At 38.6% G+C, this 20289-nt stretch overlaps 2 protein-coding genes across 2 annotated transcripts; one reads left to right on the plus strand and one right to left on the minus strand.

The window, feature by feature from the left end:
* Positions 1-868: 868 nt before the first annotated feature.
* nbr1a (NBR1 autophagy cargo receptor a) lies at positions 869-14232 on the minus strand. The gene is made up of 21 exons (XM_036572815.1): positions 13914-14232; positions 13517-13579; positions 13363-13381; positions 13194-13216; positions 12820-13002; positions 12581-12658; positions 11886-12103; positions 10788-10907; positions 10384-10635; positions 9970-10129; positions 9536-9784; positions 8526-8654; positions 8341-8416; positions 6304-6414; positions 5929-6105; positions 5645-5779; positions 4623-5064; positions 4386-4468; positions 4146-4209; positions 2361-2463; positions 869-1807 (listed from the first exon to the last, which is right to left on the minus strand). Exons 1-21 carry the CDS (start codon positions 14013-14015, stop codon positions 1628-1630), a joined length of 2967 nt encoding a protein of 988 aa, XP_036428708.1. The 5' UTR covers positions 14016-14232; the 3' UTR covers positions 869-1627.
* A 157-nt stretch (positions 14233-14389) lies between these two features.
* Positions 14390-19930, plus strand: psme3 (proteasome activator subunit 3). Its single transcript, XM_036572816.1, has 11 exons — positions 14390-14552; positions 15232-15264; positions 15353-15415; positions 15579-15683; positions 15919-15967; positions 16043-16161; positions 16261-16329; positions 16586-16653; positions 17016-17070; positions 18829-18915; positions 19078-19930. Exons 1-11 carry the CDS (start codon positions 14511-14513, stop codon positions 19156-19158), a joined length of 771 nt encoding a protein of 256 aa, XP_036428709.1. The 5' UTR covers positions 14390-14510; the 3' UTR covers positions 19159-19930.
* The last annotated feature ends 359 nt before the right edge of the window (positions 19931-20289 follow it).

The following is a 20289-nucleotide window of genomic DNA, read 5'->3' on the forward strand; positions in this document are numbered from 1 at the left end:
TCATGGTGGATTTGGAGGTATGCTCTAGGTCAATGTCCTGCTGCAGAAGCCAGCTTTTTACAGTGTCAGATTATTGACCTTGTCATATTTGCTTTCAGAATTTGTTGATATTTACTGGAATCCATTCTTTCATCTACCCATGGAAAGTTTCCTGTGCCACTGGTTGCCACACAAGCCCAAAGCTTAAGAGATGCACCACCATAATTAACAATTGGCAAGGTGTTCTTTTCATCAAATACTGCTCCTTTTTTTCTCCAAACATACCTTCAGCAACTATGGCCAAAGATGGGGTTTCTGCTTTGCCTTTCTGTCTAGAATACGAGCAGTTCTATCTGAAAGTTTTCTTTGTCTTCCAGATCTTGCCTTGACTTTCACAGTTCCCCTTAACTGCCATTTCGGGCAGTTAAAATTGCACACTGGAAGTACTTTGTCATTTTTTAAATTTCACCTGCCTTAGCTCTATTTTCATATCATCTTCTTGATGAATGTTAGAACAATGTTTGACAAGAGTATATTACACTCTGGAATTGTCATCAGCTGATTAGGCAGGCTAATTAGTCCAAACAATTCAATTAAGGCCTAAGGAGATCTGCGACTTTACAAATGAAAGGATGTCCAAACATTTTCACGATACAATTACTTTTTTTCACATTCTTTGAGTTTATCAAATATAATGTAACTGTGCATTATCATTTGGAGAAATATATTATTTTTTAAAATAGTTTGCTGCAGGGGCTGTGTTTACTTTTAATTCAACCATCAAAAATATGTAATTTTGCCAGGGGTTCCCAAACTTATCTACAGATATCTAACTTTATCTGTTATGAATGCAACCACAGTGGGCCAAAAAGGGAATCACTCCAGAAGCTATTTATATGGAATGTTTTATTTGTTGTACTGGACATCAAGAGCCACGTTCACTTAAGCCATTAGCTCCATGATCACGTTGTTAGTACATAGAGGACAACCAACAATTGGTGCCTAGCAAAACCTTGACCAATCACTGGCTATATTAAGCATGATTCAAAAAGTCATTGCACATTCCTATAGGTTCAGAAAAACCAACACCTTAGTGTCACATGGTTGAACATTACGGCAATTAATGTGATTCAGAATAAGATTATAGAGGTCACGGTGACAAAGAGCAATCGACATACTGAAGGTGTTCTTACATATCTTACATCAGACTTTCAAATGTGAACAGCCATACCAACCAATGAATACCCTCATGGCGATCTCTCTCTCTAGCCTTTGCATCTTATCATCTTCGCGGAGCACATTAAAGGTGCTAATAAAACAGTTTTTCTGTGTTAGAACATTACTATGCTTGAAGAAAAATAGATAGATCAGACAAATAAACCCATTATTTAGCTTTCCCATTGATAATGTTCTAAAACATAACAGAAAATAATACAATCGAGTGATCACTCTGCTGATCCTACTGTCTGTTGAGTGTGGCATCAGTGCTCTTTTTAAAGAGTCCAAACTGTGCCGACAATACGTCACAAACCCCTGACATCATTCATCTAATGTTCGAAGAGAGTGAACTTTAATATATTACAGACAACTTCCTATATCAATGTCATCGAGGTTACTATTGTTATGGAAAAGGCTGTCATGGTGCTCTTCAGTGTCTTGCTGTGTACCACTCGTTGTCTGTCATCTGCACCAGCTCATTGACCACATCCAGCAGGTTGTACTGATGCTTCTTTAGCAGTCTCTGGTTTAGCAGCTTATCACTGAAGCCCATTTCCTGTAGCACAGCTATCATCGAGGCTTCTTCACATGCTGGGTCTGCACTGGGTCGCTGAAGTGATGAAAAAAAAAAAGAAAGAAAACACGTCAAAAGTCAATCTCAAGTATAGCTCAGAGTCCCACACCACCTGTGCTGACAAGAAAATTATTAAAAAAAAACAAAAAAAAACAAACAACAACTGAAAAACACAAAGCTTTGACTCAAGTAATGATCTAAATGCCATGTCAAAATCCTACCTATTTACAGTTCTGGCCACCAATATTGGCACCCTTTTCTTTTTTATATAAAACGTACAATATCTTCATAAATAAATAGAAACATACCTACTTTTATCACGACTGTACATTACATACTTAAAATTCAGGGGTGCCAATAATGGTAGCTAGAACTGTATATACTTTGTCTCTCTTATGGACTATTGCTATAGTTGATAGGATTTTTCTTCAGTGTTGTTTATGACAGCGTAGGAGTAACATGACTCACAGCTATTTGTCAGCATGCCCTGCTTATTTATTATAACATAATTATTCCTGGACATGTGGGCTGAAATAAGGGTCAAGTGAAATCAGGAGCAAATGAGTCATGCTACTCTGAGCGTCAGCACCTGTGTAGAGCCGCTCTGGCCCGTGAAGAGAGCTTTGTAAGCAGATGCTGCCACTGAGAGCGCCCCCTTCACCAGTCCTTCAGTTAGGCCACCACGATGCAGTCTGCAAGAAAAAAAGAACAAAAAGAACTACTGAAAGGTTATCAAGTTACATCCTTTCACATTACAAAAAAAATGAGAAAAGTCTAGCAGCATCTCGCTTTTTAAAATAAATAAATAAATGACAACTTTTGGTTGTAAACGAAAGAGAGCTTAGGCCTGTTCTGCAGAGTTTTGGTCAACCACAGGAACAGCACCACATGTGTCTACAGACACATTCTTCTCACCCTTTCTTTTCTTTGTTTTGTCTTTACATGCCATAAGGACTGTTAGTACCACAGCACTCTACAATATTTATCATGCAAAATTACATTAATAGACAAAGTTTACTAAAATGAAATGTTTTAAAACCAGCATTTAAAGAAGTTACATGAGCAAAATGAAAATGAAAAGTAAGTCATATTCATTGAAGTCGGACAAATTTGATATGAGCATCAGGCCAGAAAGGACTTCAAGAGCCATTTTACATATCCTAAATAAATGTAACAGGTTTATTATGAATATAACAATATTTAAACAAAAAGCAACTGAATAAAGTTTAGACATAAGTGATTAAATTGAAATTTAAATATACGTTTGATATTTAAATTTCAATTTAATCACTTATGTCTAAACTTTATTCAGTTGCTTTTTGTTTAAATATTTTTTAAATAAATCTTAGGACCCATCTCTTGCATTTTCTTGTATTACATTTTCTCCCCTGAGGTCCACTTATGACACTTGTGTGGGTTTAGGTGCCAAAAAGATCATCTTTACATGACTATTTTCCAACCTCTCTTTATTACTGTTTTTCTTACTTTCAAAGTACTATTTGGATGAGATTAGTTTTGCATGAGGAAGTGAGGTAATATAACTGTTAATGGTGTTTCTCAGTCATTTTAGTCCTGTTTGAATCCACCATGTCAGTTATTTTATGAGTTGCGCACTCCCGCATCAGTAAAGCATCTTTACCTACTATAAAACAAACCGCACAAATAATCCCAGGTTAAATTACTACTGGGAAAATTGCCATGTCTGTAAACACAGCATTACATTTTTTGCATTTTTTCTTAAGTACTTTTTATTTTTACCATGTTTTAAGTACTAAAACATGATAAAAATGTTTTATACATTGATGTTAATAATAATGCTAATGACTGCATTCACTTAAGACAGCTAAATTACATAGCTACTCCCATCTCTGTACTTTTTACCAAGATTTCTTGTCCCATGCAATCTGTCACAATCTTTACAGACTTCCTGTGGCAAAAGTACTTTTTCCTAGTGCCTCATGTAAAACTAATCCAGCCCAAATAGTACTTAAGATTGATATATGTAACTGATCTGTGTTATGATTGTCTGCTTTATTCAAAAAGCAGTCTAGACTGAAACACTCCTTATAACTTCAACATGAATAGGCGGGACTAAACTGGTATGGACTGAGTAGGTTATATGTTAATGCTGGCTGTCGTGAGAAAAACAGAATTCAAAACCAGCTGTTCTTGCAGTTTAGTTTCCACATGTGGACCATACAGACATATGTGTTAACAAAATGGTTAAAAGTTTTGACAACATTTTCATACTACATCAAACTCTTAGTTTAAAAAGCAAGGGAAATTGGTTCCTACATGATATCAGTTTATAATGCACACCTGGGATAGGGGCCAACATACATTATTAAAAGACACAGTAGTGAAGAATCTTTACCTGGGATCCTCAGAGCTGCATGTGTCAAACGCACTGGCAGGGGCCTCAATATGTGTTGTGATCCCTGAGACACCACATATACAATACCATTCAAAAAGGATTTAGAATCATGTCAGAATAATACGACAGATTGAAGCAGACACACGTTTTTATTTTAATTTATTTTCAAGCAGCATAACACAAGATGCAGCTCCTGATAAAATATTTCTTAAACCTTTCTGGTTCTATCAGATATCTCACCATTTGAGTTGTCCTCAGGTGGACATGAGCTGTTCTCCTGAGATCCCTGTGGTCTACTCTCAGTCTCATAAGGTTTTATGGACCTGAGAAAAGAAAGCAACTTAAACAAACAATGATCTACGCTTTCATATTTTATACCACTCACAGTAGTAAACTGGCATTTACAGTAGTTCATTCTACATCATGTACACAGTAATGCTATAAGCCAGTATGCTTATTTTTTTTCAGGGTTCTGACCTGTGAGTACGGAGGGTTGGGGGTGGTGACAGAGAGAGAGGTGCAGGTACAACCTCAGGAATGAGCGCAGGGGTGTTCAGTACTTGAGAGGTGCACAGCAGTCTGTTTACACTGCTTTGGATGGAGGCTGTTGGTTCTGAAGTCTCTCCTTCTGCAGTGGTTTGGTCCAGTGCTCCTTCAGGCTCTGCAGTGCAGGCAGTCCCAGGCTGAGACATGGCTGAGCTGTACATGGAATCTGCCAGAGGTTTGGAGGTATCGAAGCAGTCTGGCAAGACGACAATGTATTCTTCAGAGGAGGCAGAGGATGCCTGGCTGCTCACTTCATCCCACTCCCCAGCTTCTTCTTCTTTATTCTGGTCCTCATTTTTCCCTTCCTCTTCATCCAGTGCAGCAGGATCAGTGTAAAGGTTTTCATTAGAACCAATCAGCACATCTGAAAAGACTGCATATCAAACAACAGAGCTTCAGTAACTCTGAAAAGTAGCATAAAGACTAAAATACATTAATATAAAAACTGAAATAAACTAAATGACAAACTCCACAAAAACCAAGAATCGTGATAATTGTGATAAGAAATAGCTAAGAAAATAAGAATTATTATACAGTTAAATAGACTAAAATATTCTTTTAAATATTCATTTTAAATAGAATAGTAAATGTTTTAAAAATACATGGAATGTTCATGTTACAGAATGACACGAACTGTGATCAATACTATACCTGTGAAGACGGGGTCACTGGGTCGCCATGCACTTTCTCACACACTCACACACACATATATACATATACTAGTGGAAACTAGGGAATGGAATGATAACTTTTGCAGACTGAAATATACGTTTAAAAATACACAGACACACTGTGTCATTCATGCAAAGCACCAAAAGCCAATAGCACCCTCTTGTGGAGGATCTTCAGTCAACGTGTGAGTGAATGAGTGCGTGACAAGCGACCTCAACGAGATGCTTAAATTAAAATAAATTCACGGAATGTTCATGTTATGGAATGCAAAAGCTTTTCACCTGGGGTAACAGGCTCTTCCAGTATAGCTGGTGGTTGGATAGGGGGAGGAGCTTCTGGCCTCTTAATGACTGACAAGAAAGGTCTGTCAATCCTCTCCATTAAAGATCTCTCATTAAAGTGAGCAGGGTCATGAACTGTCAGAGGGTCAGAACATCAGACACATGCTTTCCTATTTTGAATACTGAGCAAAAAGGGATGTTCATTAAAAATGTTTTTGAAAATAAAAGTAAAAAGAATATGACTGCTAAAAGTAAGGTGTGTGAGCATTTACAGGCACCCTCACCCTCAGGTCTGCTGTGGCTGGCTCGAGCCCGTCGCCGAGGTTTGTGCTCAGGCTCTTCCTCTAGAGTGAGGGACCTAATCACAGTTTCACATACAAACTGAGTCCCGCTGATGTCATCGTCACCCTCTTCATGGGCCTGAGCATCTGTGTTCTCCACATGTCTCTGGGGCTGCACCACTGCACACAACACACAGGATGTGAATTTGCCAAGTCTATTTCTATCTATAGTCCTTCTGTAAGTCACGTAAAAGCAAGGAAACCAATCACATGCTGAGTGCAATACAGACTACCTCTTGCTGACTACAGCAGAGCTAACTGAAGCTAAAATTAAGTAACAACTTTGGTCACTTTTTAACCATGTAATGCTATTCTTACCTTGGAGTTTTTTCAGCCCTGTGTGTTTATTGTCCTCTTTTAATAGGCCCATACCATGCTTTCCAAACACAGGTCCATAATGAGGGACTGGGGACATGCATGGGGTCATATCTGCAGGGATAAAAAAATTAAAATGTGCTTATCAAAATATTTTCAGGCGATTGTACACAAGGCAAAGTGGTGTGGTATGTTACAGTATCTAATCTGAATCCAGAGCTATTTGTATCCTGGATGAGTACCTGTCAGTGTCCTATCGTACAACAGAACCCATCAAAATAAGTTGTGTGGTGGTCATGATTTCTCACATGACACTGAAGAGTAGAGACAATGGAGGAGCTTCAAGTTCTGATTTACCCTTTACTCAGAAATGACAAGACAATTCTGGGATTATTGTGTCGACCAATCAATAGTCTGCGCTAGGCCGGTCACAATCATGAAAATTTAACTGTTGAATAAATTCCATATAAATATTTGTGATTAACAATTTAATGGTCTTTTTTTGCTAAATGAATGCAACTAATAAGATAAAAGTCTTAAGTGGCCAAATTAGCTGATTAGCTATCTTGCTTGCAGTTACTTATAAGATCTCAACCAATGTCCACTACATGATTAATTCTTATGATATTCACTTTGTCTTGAATGTATGTACAAATTTTGTCATTATATGCTGTTACCTGCATCTCCTTGTACAGTCATGATTGCACTGCCTTCTTCATCTCAGGTTATAGATCTTTTTGCAGATTTTTGTACATTTCTATTTGTATATATGCCTTTAGATAGGTTTTTTATGTTTATTCTTTCTTTTATATTGTTTCACCTTTATTATTATTACTGTCCTGTGTTGTGTGACTGCTACAGGCTGCTTAATTTCCTTCAGGATCAATGAAGTATCTATCTATCTATCCATCTATCTACCTATTTATCTATCTATCCATCTATCTTTTTATCTGCCATTTATACCACTTATATCTAACATTTCATTTAACAAATTATGTAATTTGCTTTAGTTAAACATTCTATAATACACAGGCTTTTTTGGTAGGAATAGGCTTAAAACAAAAGCCCAATCACAAGCCAAAAAACTGGCGAAAGTAAACAAATGCACATGCTTTTAACAAGATCCTCCTTATCATTTGTGCAGCAAAATGGACAACAAAAGACTAATTTATGTTGTGTTGTCTAAATTGGTAGAACTTTGTAGAAGTTGGTGAGAATTGCCAGTGTAGGTCAGCTGAACAGTTCTGCAGGACAAACGCTGTGTTTGAATGGCTTTTGTGTGTGAGCTGTAGCAGTCATGATGCAGCATCACTGATTTCAAGTAGAGGTAGTCAGTGTGAGGGGGAAAAAAAACAAAAAAATACTGGCGGATAGGATGGAACAGTATTGGGGCGATTTCGGAGAGATAAAGAACACAGACACTCTAACTACCTGAAAAGCCGCTCTATGTTTTGGCCAAAATCATGCCGCCCCGCTCCCACTATGCACCACTCACTTACTATGCTCCCAACTGATAACAGACAAAAAAAAGATTACTCACTGCTGCCCTCTAAAGGTGTTCTGTACCCATCAGAAACTAGACAGTTTTTTGGTTTTCTTAAGACAAATGATACAACTTAATAAATGTGTTGTCTGCTACACGGATTTGCTTTGACCCAATGGATGAAAACACCCACAGTTCACATTCTGTTTGTTGCGCCTTAAACATATAACTGTGAAAGCTAACAATTACGAAAAATAACAGCGGTCAACTCAATTACAGACATGTGATTACATAATAACTGTGGCAGGCCTAGTGTGCTCTATTTCTGGTTCCACCCATACGTCCCAGTACACTTGATCTCCCAACATAAAGAGTAATTAAATTCAACAGTGTACTCAGGTGGCAAGGGTTCACATGGCAGAGGAAATGACAAGAAAATGTGTGATCACGAAATTGTAACTGCATCCCGCAGAGGGGAAAAATGCCTTTTAGGATATCTAACAATAACTTTTCCTACAACCAATACAGAACAACAGCAAACAAGAATAAAAACTTACCAACTGGAGTGTTAGCTGGGACTTTCTCCAACTCTTGGACAATATTAATATCCAGCAACTCAAAGGACAGCAGATCCTAATAAAAGAAAAAAGAAAAAGAAGAAGTATTTATAATTGTCTATTACCACATAATTACCTATTACACATTTGTAGCAGTGACAAGCTGTTTATTTTTAAACACACACCTGTGCAGTGAGCAGGTCCACAGAGGGAATGTAGTACTCTCTCTGACAGCTGGAGGACACCTGAGTCTCGCAGTCTCTGGAGCCAGACCAGCACATGCCTTCCATTCCTAACAGATTGGGTTTAGTCATCTGCATAACAAAGCAAAAAAAAAACCTTAAATATAACAGTGACAAAACACACATGAAACAAGCTCCAGAAAACATACACACACACACACACACACACACACACACACACACACAATGGATTTTCTAAAATTAAAATCTTCATGAAAATATGTAGTAGGACTCGAGGAGAATTCCACAAATTTTTCTAAATTAATTGAGAAATTAAATTAAATTTTTCAAAAATTACATGGTTACGATGTAAATGCAGTCAGTCAGATTTGTCACATCAGGTTTGATGCAAAATGCTGCATTCTAGGGAAACTGCTTGTTGCCAGAGACATTTTTTTTTTTTCTTTTTTCAAAAATTCATTTACTCATGGGAGGTACAGGTAGGGTGCTGTAAAGCAAGTCCGCAATGAATATTACTTCAAATATACCGCAATTGTTCCATTATCAACATACATAACACATAAAAATGTAAGTGTAAAAGTGTAAGTTCACTGCTGGATTGGATAGTGAATAAAATGCCTATACTGTGTTGTATACATTGCGACCCCTGGTTCCTATCACCACCACTGTAAAGAAGTCTTGAGTTGGTAAGTCTCTTTGCAATGAACTGTTTCACATCAAACCACTCTCAATGACTTCGTTTACATCTCAACCACTGAATTATGCAGAATTTTTGAAAAACTGGTGGAATTCCCCATTAGGTGCATTTTAGCAATGCAAAATATGGAAATGACGCATACTCTACTTTTAAGATCACTGATGAACGAGTGTGTTGTAAAATACTGGAAACACCTACTACAATATAGTGAATGTCCTTGAACAAAACTGGAGGAAAAAACATTGAGCACAGGTCACTGTTTTGTTAATCAGAAAAATATGCTGAATCTACTCACCAGTGATTTGCTGCAATGAGAACTGGGTTTCTGGCCTGAACTGGGCACCACAACAATGCTGCACCACACTCGTGGGCCAAACTGCACTCCGCAGTGTGCCAGACGCCAGTGGGAGGTGTAGGTGCCCTCCAGGATCGGCGCCACAAATGCAACACTCACCACGCCAACCTCTCCAGGCTTCAGGAAGGGCACTGCCACCTCCTTCTGCTCCCGCGACTCCAGGGCTAGGTTTCCCCACATGAACTTCAGCTACAGGGGGAAATACCCATGGCCCACACACAAACATAACAAGACAAGTAAAATCCACACAAAGACACGTGGACGCAGGTGCAAGCCTCTAATGTTATAGTGTAAAAAAGGACTAAGACCTCTCAAATTACAACAAAAAAAGACTACACTTCAACAAAATGTACATGCATATGTGGTTGTAATACCTTAGTCTCAGAGGTCCAGCTGATGTTGCCAGTATTCCTCATCTTCCAGTACTTGATGAACTTGGTGCCAGGCTCCAGACATGTGCCGTCTGGTAGATTCTCATCCAGAAACAAGGCAGTCATTGTGGGCACCAAGGTGGAGCAGGAGACCTTGGGACCCCTGGTTTGAGTGCACAGAGCATTGTGAGTACAGCTTTGATTCAGCTTCTGTCTTTCTCTTGAAGCTCAAAGCAAAAAAAACTTTTTTTAAAAAAGGCGCTATACAATAAAGGCAGCAGGTGCATTTGAGGTAGTTCCATCCACTTGCCAGCGATAAACGCAACTATAACAGACAATGAGATAATCTTGATAATGACTGTTCTGGGCTGGGTAGGTAGGTCACCCAGCCCTGACCCCTCTCACTATGGCCCTTACTCTGGACTGGAGGCCTGAGGGTCTGGGCCTGGAGCTGGAACTGGACCAGGAGCAGGGGCAGGAGCAGGAACAGAAGCAGGGCCAAGACCTGTGCTGCTAGTGCCATTGGTGGCTCCACTCCACAGCAGACCTCTCTTCTCCAGCCGCAGCTTTTTCTTGATCTCCTTCACCTCAGCTTTCAGCTGCCTCCGCTCAGCTTTCAGACGCTGTCTCTCAGCCTTACGCACAGTCCGATCCCCACGCCTTAAGAACCTAAAAGAACAACAAAGGAACAACATATTTCAGACACACATCTGATAGATCAAAATGAGTACAACAATACATTTATTTATTATTCTGGAGCAAATGAAGCACCACTAAGTTAGCTGATATCAGTTGCAAGAACTGTTCCAGACTGGACTTGCCTGGGCTCTGGAGTTACTCCACGCTCTGGAACAGACAGGGGGGTCCTTGTTCTTTTCAAGTTGTGGCTGGGGTCATGTTTGTGACTGCATGGCTCGCACAAGATGCAAGAGGGACACACACTGGACAGACAAAAATACAGACATACAACGCACATTTTTAGATAAATTAGTCAAATGAAAATGTGTTTAACATTTGAGTGATGTACAGGGTACCTGCAGGCCATTAAAAATCTGTGTTTAACAGATTCTCTACAAGGTGGAGCTAGAAGCACTTAAAGAGGATTCGAAAAACAAGAGCTGCCATGTAAAAATATTAGTCAGAACGCGGTCGTGTGGGTTTGGCTAAAGTAAAGAAGACTCATTCCTCCTTTATACAGGCAACACAACAGAGACCCGAGTCTTATTCTCTTATTCACAGCAGCAGAAAATTCTGCCCATTTCTCCAAACTGTAGCAGTTATTTTTTATTGTGACTGTTAGGGTCTTGTGACTAGGGTCTTGGTTTTATATATATATATATATATATATATATATATATATATATATATATATATATATATATATATATATATATATATATATATATACACACACAATGGTGTTGGGATTGAAGAATCCCAACACCAGCAAATTTGAAACACCAACCAAATGTTCGCTGTTTCAAATTCCATGTATGTGATATGAGATAAAAGTGTATTGGAAGTAAACAGTTTTGTTTAACTATATCTAGACTGAACAGCTAGGCAGACAGCAAACAAGCAAACAGGCAACTCCAAGAACATGCACTTAGGTTTTACTGAAGTATTCACTGTTAAACATGTAAAGAATATACCACTTAAATATCTGTTTCAAGCTTCAAATGTCCATGTTTAAGCAGAGCCGGTCTAAGCACGATTAAACCCTTTGTGGAAGGTGAACTTCCCATAGAAGTGCTACAATAAATTAGCAGTGCATAGCGGTGATAATCAATCTACATTAAAAGTAAAGATTTCTTCAGTAAACACTGCTGTATAAAAATAATATAAAAGAATCTGCAAACAGAAATTACAATGAGAACTCTGGAAAGACAGAGAAATCTTAAGATATTACCCTTACTCACCTGCAGTGATATCCTCCCCCAGTGGCTGGTCCCTTGCAGCTGCTGCAGTTAGGTGTCGGGTTCGAGGTCCTTGGTGTTGTAGAACTAACTGTAGCCATTTGCGCCCCGGAAGTGCTTGGCTCTTCTGAGGGATGGTCAGAGGCTCTGTGTGTGCAGCACTGGCCAGAAAACTCAGTACACATCCTGTCCACCACCTCCCTCACTACCTGATCTTTGAACTGTGGAAAGAGTTAAAGTTTTCATTCAGAGTGATAAAATGGGTAGTTCCAGTTCTACATTACAAAAGTCTGAACTATTGTAAAATACCTGATTTGCACACATGACCACGCACATCAACTGAATGCAATTTCGCATTCAAAAGATATTAAGACCCACTACGTTGTTCAAGGGTTAATCTTTGATTGTGATGTAGTCTACTATTAAATATCTACATTACTTCGTAGAAATTTCTGTGGTTATTAATAATACATTTATCACATAATTAATTAAATTTTGGCGCATTTTATCATAGTGTATTTTGTTCTTACTTAGTAACAGCAATAAACCACGACAGGTCATTTATTATGGTGATTTTATCAGAAATAAATATTTAAAAGTATCACTGGCAACACATTTGGGAGAGTATATTTAAGAGTACTCTTGGAAATTAAATAAGAACCACAGTGTACAATAGACTAAATAATGTGCACACATACTCTGTCCATGTAAGATTTGAACCATGCTGGTACAGCCTCCTCTTCACCTTTGGTCACTTTGTTTTCCTTCACAACCACCTACAGATAAAGAATAACAACCACTAAATAGTATAGTTTAAATTAAGGAAAGTGCTCATGAAAACAGTGTAAAATTGGTCAAATTAGGCTTCCGAGCACTTCAGCTTATCATACCCAACATCAAAGAAAAGTGCTATCTGTAAAAAATCATCAGGCCTTACCGAGTCCCGCTCGGGGGTCACCTGTGTCTCCTTGTCAGCCACTTTTACTCTTGCCCGATATGGCGGCGCTGGTCTGGGGTCAATTTTGATTTCCTTAACTTCTGCCTTAACAGCCCCGCCTTCAGCCTGGCCCTTCATCTTATAGACATTCATGTGAAGCTGGTTGGCTTGCTTGAATGCACTCTAACGGGGGCAATAAGATATAAACATTATTTTGTTTCAGGCATGTTATAATGTATTTGTTTCATTTCTAGCTCAATGACAAACAAAAATAATTAGAAACCGAGAAATTAAAGTCTTACAAAATCCTCACAGTTTAAAAACAGTTCTGGTATACCTAATGTATAACATTAAAGATGATGACGTTTTCTTACCTTTAAGGCCTCCATATATTCATCTGATGAAAAAAAGAAATGTGTGAAATGTGCATGTATTAAACATTTTTGGAAGCCATTTTGTAGCTATTTAAAGATCCCATACGTCACGTTTGTTAAACAGGATTAATAATTACCCAAGGAGACACAAAGTGGACATGTGACTTACCTTGACTGTTTATGGATATCTGTTAAATAAAGAGAAGGAAGTTCAGATACTGCGTACTTATGTCATTTTTCTTCTCTTTAAGTAATGACATGAAAACTACGACAAATTTAACAATCAAGAAAAAGGTGTTTTACGCTTAGCTGCTGTTGCTTACCTCTTCGTTGTCCTCGTCAAAATACTTCACTTGAAAATGGCATAATCCAAAAGTCGTTTTAATCTAAAGGCAATAAGAGAATCAGGGGAATGAGGCAAGAAGGGAAAACCGTCTGCACAAAGGTTTACAGCGAGAACTAAACCACATCCCGTCACTGCGAGAACAACCTCAGTCACTAACGTTACGACTCAGATTTAAACATGTCACCAGACAAGTGCGACCGAGGCCAGAGGACAATAACGGTACAGTCGCATTTGGCATGGCTAGCTAACATTTCGAGACTCTTAATAAACCTTAGACATTAAACATCGAGCAGTGACGATGTCTGGACACGAAGTTATCAGGCGAACGTCCTTCTGCCCGGGTTTGTTTATATGGGCCTGAGCCTCGGCCTTACCCAGGCCTCCACCGTCTCCCACTGCGCCTTCTCTGTCTCCACCACCGGGAACTTCTTCACGCTCCCGCGGAAATTCACTTTAACAGTGACTGGGTGATTCATCGTCTTTAGGCAGGACTAGACTGAAAAACGATCTCATGTAGGATAAAGACGCTGTGATTTAAGGTGACGACGCCAGCGTTATCTATATCCCTCTCTCTCTCTCTCTCTCTCTGTCTGTCTGCCCGTTCTTGTTTACATCGTTTAACTCGTACACTCCCCCACATCCACGTAACAGGAAGGCTCTCAGTCCTGTCTGCTTATATTTACCTCTGTCTGTCTTATACTTCGTTGTAAACTATTAGGATACCTGTTAACAATGTGGAAAGACTGCTATTATCGTATATGTAAAAATGTGTAATTATAATAGATATGTGAGGGGAAAAAACGGGTTGAGGTTTGCGCATGCGTACTTTTCTGTTGGTTCGGTCGCTGATTTTTGAACGTCATCCGAGAGCGCGCGAACACCTTGTGGCTGAGAGTCAGCAGTAAAAGCCACACGGTCAGTTAATGCTGTTAGGACAATCTGCGGCTTCTCACCCTCACTGATCCAGAAAGATGTCTTCGCTCTTAAAAGTGGACAGTGAAATTAAGTCAAAGGTGCGTGTATTTCAGTCGTTTTTCAGATCCGGTGTAGCGGTGGACCGTTAGGCCCCGTATTAGCGTGCGCTAGCTCTCGGTTTGGAGCCGGTGTAACGTTAGTGTCATTAGCCGCCAAGCAAGAGAGCAGGCTAACTTTCCCGCGCCATTGCCGAGAAGTTCTCTGTTTTCAGACCCTGTGCCACTTGTTTGCTTCCCCAAATTGTTGTCCGGGTGTTTTTCAGACGTCCTCGGCTTTTATTCGGTGTGTTTTAGCGCTCCGGTGAATTGGTGAGCTCTCCGCTGTGGCTGTGTTTTTCCAGCATGTGCTCTTCGCTCCGGCGCCGCGCAGTCGGTCTGCCGGCTTCATGCTGTTAGCTGGCTAACTGCTTAGCCTTACCGAGTCATACCTGTGCTTGTGTTTTCCCCCCCCTGTCAGCTTCGATGGCGTGTAACGAGACGAAAAGACAGAGGCTAACGAGGTCGACGATACTGCATGTAAACAAGCTAACTGATATTTACAGCCAGTGTTAGCTAGAAACAGAGCAACGCTGAGAATGTTATGAGTCACTTAGACCAGTTAGATGTTAATCTGCGTTACTGAAGACCACGAGTTCTGCCACAGCTAATATTACAAGCGTTTTTTAATCGATTGACGGCATTTTTTTTTACATGTATTAATTTTTTTTTTCTGCTACAGGTCGATGTCTTCAGAGAACGAATCACAGGAGAGGTGAGTTAAGTTAGTGTACTTGAGCATGAGAGTTACTTGTAAACACTTTGCTTGGTCCCCTCTGACGCTCATTTATTTATAATTTTAGGCAGAAGATCTGGTAGCAAATTTTTTCCCTAAGAAATTATTAGAACTGGACCAGTTTCTGAAGGTAAGATATTCTTTTGAAATGTAAATAAATGTTCATTTTCTATGTAATACTGTGGACCACATTTGTAACATTAATAGTTATGTACTGTTGTTATTTTTAAGCAGTCCTTACATTATCACTTAACTGCAGTCGTGACTGTAATATAATTTGCTTCAATTTTCAGGATCCCCTCATAAATATCCGTGAACTGAAAGAAATCCATTCAGAGATCAATCTGGCTGTGCCAGACCCAATTCTACTTACAGACATCCATGATGGGCTCGAAGGGGTAGGAGTTCCAGTTTCTAGGGTTTCATTCACTGTACTGAGCTTTTAGATATTAGAAACATTTGCATGAAAATTTGTATTTTTGAAACCTTTCTTAATTGGAGAGGTCAGTTTTCCATGTCACCGTTTATTAAATAAAAAAAAAATCAAACACAAAAACATTAGAGTAACACTTTCCAAGATGTAGTTTGTGGGTGAAATGTGCAAGAATTAACCACGATTCGTTCCATTAACAGCCAAATGCCAAAAAGAGAAAACTTGAGGATGGCCCAGAAGACGACAAAGGTGAGCTCTGCAGAGTGATAAAATGGCTGGACAAATGTCTGTTGTAATCACACTGTGTCGTCTTCTCATATGTAGTTGGTGGGACCAAGGTCTATGTCATGCCCGGTGGAATGATGAAAAGCAATGGCAAACTTGTAGACCTTATCGAGAGGGTTAAGCCTGAGATCAGAACCCTCATAGAGAAATGCAACACTGTAGGTCTATGTTTCCCTTAGAAGCAAACATTGTCACACTCAGTGCCGCTTGCTTACAGAACAATCTGTGCAATTTATGATGCTGTATTGTTTTTCTAGGTCAAGATGTGGGTACAGTTGTTAATTCCAAGAATAGAAGATGGCAATAATTTTGGAGTCTCTATCCAGGTACAATAGATTTTCATTAAATCATTTTAACCAGCATCTGGATTTACAGCGCGATAAAGCAGTAATAATATTGTCATTTGGTACAGTGGAAGGTCAAGTGTAGCTTATATAGCAACCAATTCAGTCATTTGTTGCATTTTTGTCATATAGAGGAGTGACACATTGTCACTAACTGATTAGCATTATAAATCCGAAAGTCTATTTTACAAAGTTTAAGGAACCATTGGTTCAAACTGACTGTCATCACCACCTACAGGAGGAGACCGTTGCTGAACTCAGAACAGTGGAGGGAGAGGCAGCATCTTATCTAGATCAGATATCCAGGTACTGCTCTTATCTTCATTTCATTTTGATTAGAACTGCACAGTGTTTGTGTTTGTCAACAGTTTTCAGCATCTGAAGTGGGCTGGATGAGAACATGCACAGGTGTTGCATTCATTTTTTTCATTTTTTAACTTTTCTACATCTAGACAGTTGCAAATGATGTTAGGTTTACAAATCATGCATATGTATTTGAATGCTGTGCTTCTGTAGGCTGTTAAGGGATGAAATGTATGTTTTCTAGGAGAGGTGTAACAAACACGGTCTCACTCAAAGTGAACAGGTTTATCATTTTTGTCCAAATTGTGCAAAAGTAGCTAGGATTCAACATAAATAATATTTTGCTGTTTTTCTCAAATGTACAGATATTATATCACGAGAGCAAAGCTGGTTTCCAAAGTAGCAAAATATCCACATGTGGTAAGTTGAATGTTCAATCTACATGCAAATCTTTATCTTTTCAGTATTCACTGGAAGAAATAGAATCACAGTCCTTTTTATACGTGGGCATTTTAAACCACCATAGGTTATTGGAAAATTGATAGCTTTGATATTTGTTGGTCAGCTGTGTGACACTGAATTGTTAGTTAATGGATAAGAAAGTACAACGAAGCTAAGTACATGTCTAGATGTGTTCTGTATATATGGAATTTACATCTGTTGTCTGTTGATCAATACAAGGACTGTTAGAAATGCTGGCCATCCTATAAAATTTCAAAATGAGGCTTGTCAAAACCAACTGTTTGTTACTAAGAAGCAAAAACTCACTGGTGAGTTTGGCAGTAGCATAGAACCTGACATTGGAAGATCACAGTAGTGCATGACCAAAGAATATTTTCTGTAAGAGGTTACAATTTTCTCTAAAGTACATGAAAAACCTGTACCATTCTGGGACAAAGATTGCCTGTACTGGAGTGCTGGAATGAGGAAGGTGTAGAGAGGAAAAAGGAACTGGGCCTTGAGTACATCTGTACTGTAGATTGTAGTGTTTTTCCAGCTCCCAAGACACTCCATGAGCTTTAAATGGGTGTATTGGTTGAAAAGATGCTTGAATTTGTAAAGGAAGGACTCTTCAGGGGCCTGTGTCATGAAGCACGAGCGTGAAATCATACTACATAATAATGAGAGTAGTAAAGCAAATGTAACAGCAAGAAACAACACTTCCACTGCTGCCATTATATTAAATGTCTGCTTTTTCACAATATAATTTTTTCCACATTTATGTGGTAAATCAGTAATCTGACTGGTCCAAGAGCCATTCACAAGCTGTAATCCTGAGCTTAGACAGAGTATCCAAAGTTAGAACAAAATAAGTTTAAAGTTAATTGACTAATCAAACTTCTGTGAGACAGGGAGGTGTATAAAATTGTGATAATTTTTGGATATTTTTGAATGTTCATGATGCACGGTAGATATGACTTTTTTTGTTTTTTGTTTTGTTTGTTTTAGTAAATTGGGTAGGACTAATAGTGAAAATTGATATTAAAAACAGTACCGTAATTTTATGCAGTGTATTACTAAATGTCTTATAAGGAACACTTCATAAAATTTAATTAAACAGGATTAATTGTGCTCTCTGTGTGATTAAACATACAGTTGGTCAGTGTTTAAGTTCTGATATCCACAATATGCTTAGAACAGCAAATTTACATAACTTATCTCTACCATCATATTGCCCACCCCTAACTGTAGGTCCAGAAAAAGGTTCTTGATTAGACAAGTAAGTTGCTAGCATGATCCTCACTAGACATGTAATTCACCTACTCAACACTGAAGGCAAAATTAAGAATAGCTGCATTGCAGGCCTGTTACAGCATCACAAGGGCTGATACCCAGGATGTGGTGATGTCTGTGGATTGCAGACTTAAAGGATTCATGAACAAGTATTGAACCATAATTTAATTTAAGCTTGTTCATTATTCCAATTACTTATGGTCTTCTGAAATGGCACCTGATTTTGTGTACAAAGGACTGTCATTCCTATCGGATTTCCGCTAATATAGATGTCAATACCCTCAAATTAAAGCTGACTTTCTACCCTTCAGCCTAATAGCCATTAGGCTGAAGGGCAAAATTTGGCTTTGGCTTGCAGATTGTACGCCTGCAGCATAAATTAATTTCCATGCATTGTGTCATTTTTAAGTGGTCTTTCTAAAAGATTGTTTTTGAATTCAACAGGAAGACTATCGACGCACAGTTACAGAGATTGATGAGAAAGAGTACATCAGTCTGAAGATCATAGTGTCGGAACTGAGAAATCAATATGTAGGTTTCCAGAGAAAAATCTGAGTTTGTTTTTGGTTTCTATATACATATATAAAGTAATATTTCCATGTAAGAAAAGATCGCCACATGCACCTTAGAGTTAAACGTGTAGCCCTTTAAACTTGCTTTTGGTTTTTTTTTTTGTTTTGTTTTTTTCCACAGGTAACTTTACATGACATGATTCTGAAGAACATTGAGAAGATAAAGCGGCCGAGGAGCAGCAATACAGACGCTCTCTACTAAGATCGCCCATCTTCTCATCTATAGCCCTTCTCTTTTCTCCATGGGTCTCGCTGGAACCTTGGACTGGTTCTAATGCAATCAAGAAACCGTTAAAACCAGGCCAAGACACACAAGCTCCGCCAGGCCTGGTGCAACATGCCGCTAATGATAGAACTGTAAAATATGGCCACATTTTTAAACCCTTTAAAAATCCGTATTGGTTTCCAGTGTTAATGAATGAAGACGGAGTCTTAAGAAGGTTGTCTCAGTTATTCTGTTTTTTCTTTTTTGTTTTTTTTTGTTTTGTTTTTTTTTAGTATTTTTGGTTTCCTTGCTATTTAATTAAAGGACGATCTTAACAATGGGTTTTCTTTTATCTTTCACAAAACCAAATGCAGTGTAGTGCTGTGTTGGAGGGTCTTAAGGCATTTTACGTGTTTTAGACTCTGGTGACTGATTTGAATGCAAGAGGTAGATATAGAAAGACTCATTTGTTGACTCAGTTTCTCTATTTGAGAAACTATCACGGTCTTATTGATGCTGTATTTTAATCAGTTGACTCTGTCCATCTAATATAAATGTAGTCTAAGATGAGAAGCTGTACTTGTGCATTTTTACATTCATTGACTTAGGAGTTATTTCACAGTAGTGAAATATACAAATATTTTTCTCTCGTCTTTTCATCTCCATTGATAGAACCACCGAGTTCCCAAAGCTTCTTATGGCTCTTATTTGTCGAGTTTGTTTTAAGAGTGATACATTTTGCTGAATAAAAAATGTTTTTTTTTTTCAATGTGTTGGAAGTAATGAATTCACTCACCCACTAATCCACTGCTGTTGGCAGCCCTTTATATCTAGCAAGTGATTTTCAGTCTTGTCTTCAAGGACCCCCTACAGAGTCCAGCTTTTTGCTGTACGTCTGTGTTGTGAGTTGGGTTGAAGCAAAACTGAACCACCTGGAGATCTTTAAGGACCGGTTTGAGAACCTCTATTAAAAGTTATGATCCTGAACTACACTTGTACATGAATAAGCAAGTAACCACTAGTCCTGTTAAAGTGGAAGAGCTTATATATAAGCCTTTCTGTTAAATTAAGGTGGGTTGTGGTCACCTGTGGTATACAGACACTAAAGGAGGTAATATGTTTATTCTT

This window comes from Colossoma macropomum, unplaced genomic scaffold (assembly GCF_904425465.1).
Source record: "Colossoma macropomum unplaced genomic scaffold, Colossoma_macropomum, whole genome shotgun sequence".
NCBI classification, from domain to species: domain Eukaryota; kingdom Metazoa; phylum Chordata; class Actinopteri; order Characiformes; family Serrasalmidae; genus Colossoma; species Colossoma macropomum.

What these genes read in the sequence shown, in the direction of transcription:
- nbr1a (XM_036572815.1), bottom strand. Translation starts at nt 14,015, where the DNA reads ATGAATCACCCAGTCACTGTTAAAGTGAATTTCCGCGGGAGCGTGAAG. An exon ending in TGGACCTGCTCACTGCACAG is followed by an intron (nt 8,417 to 8,525) that starts GTGTGTGTTTAA and finishes TTCTTTTATTAG; the next exon opens with GATCTGCTGTCCTTTGAGTT. An exon ending in ACCTGAGGACAACTCAAATG is followed by an intron (nt 4,210 to 4,385) that starts GTGAGATATCTG and finishes GTGGTGTCTCAG; the next exon opens with GGATCACAACACATATTGAG.
- psme3 (XM_036572816.1), top strand. Translation starts at nt 14,511, where the DNA reads ATGTCTTCGCTCTTAAAAGTGGACAGTGAAATTAAGTCAAAG. An exon ending in ATTTTGGAGTCTCTATCCAG is followed by an intron (nt 16,330 to 16,585) that starts GTACAATAGATT and finishes CACCACCTACAG; the next exon opens with GAGGAGACCGTTGCTGAACT. An exon ending in CGGAACTGAGAAATCAATAT is followed by an intron (nt 18,916 to 19,077) that starts GTAGGTTTCCAG and finishes TTTTTTCCACAG; the next exon opens with GTAACTTTACATGACATGAT.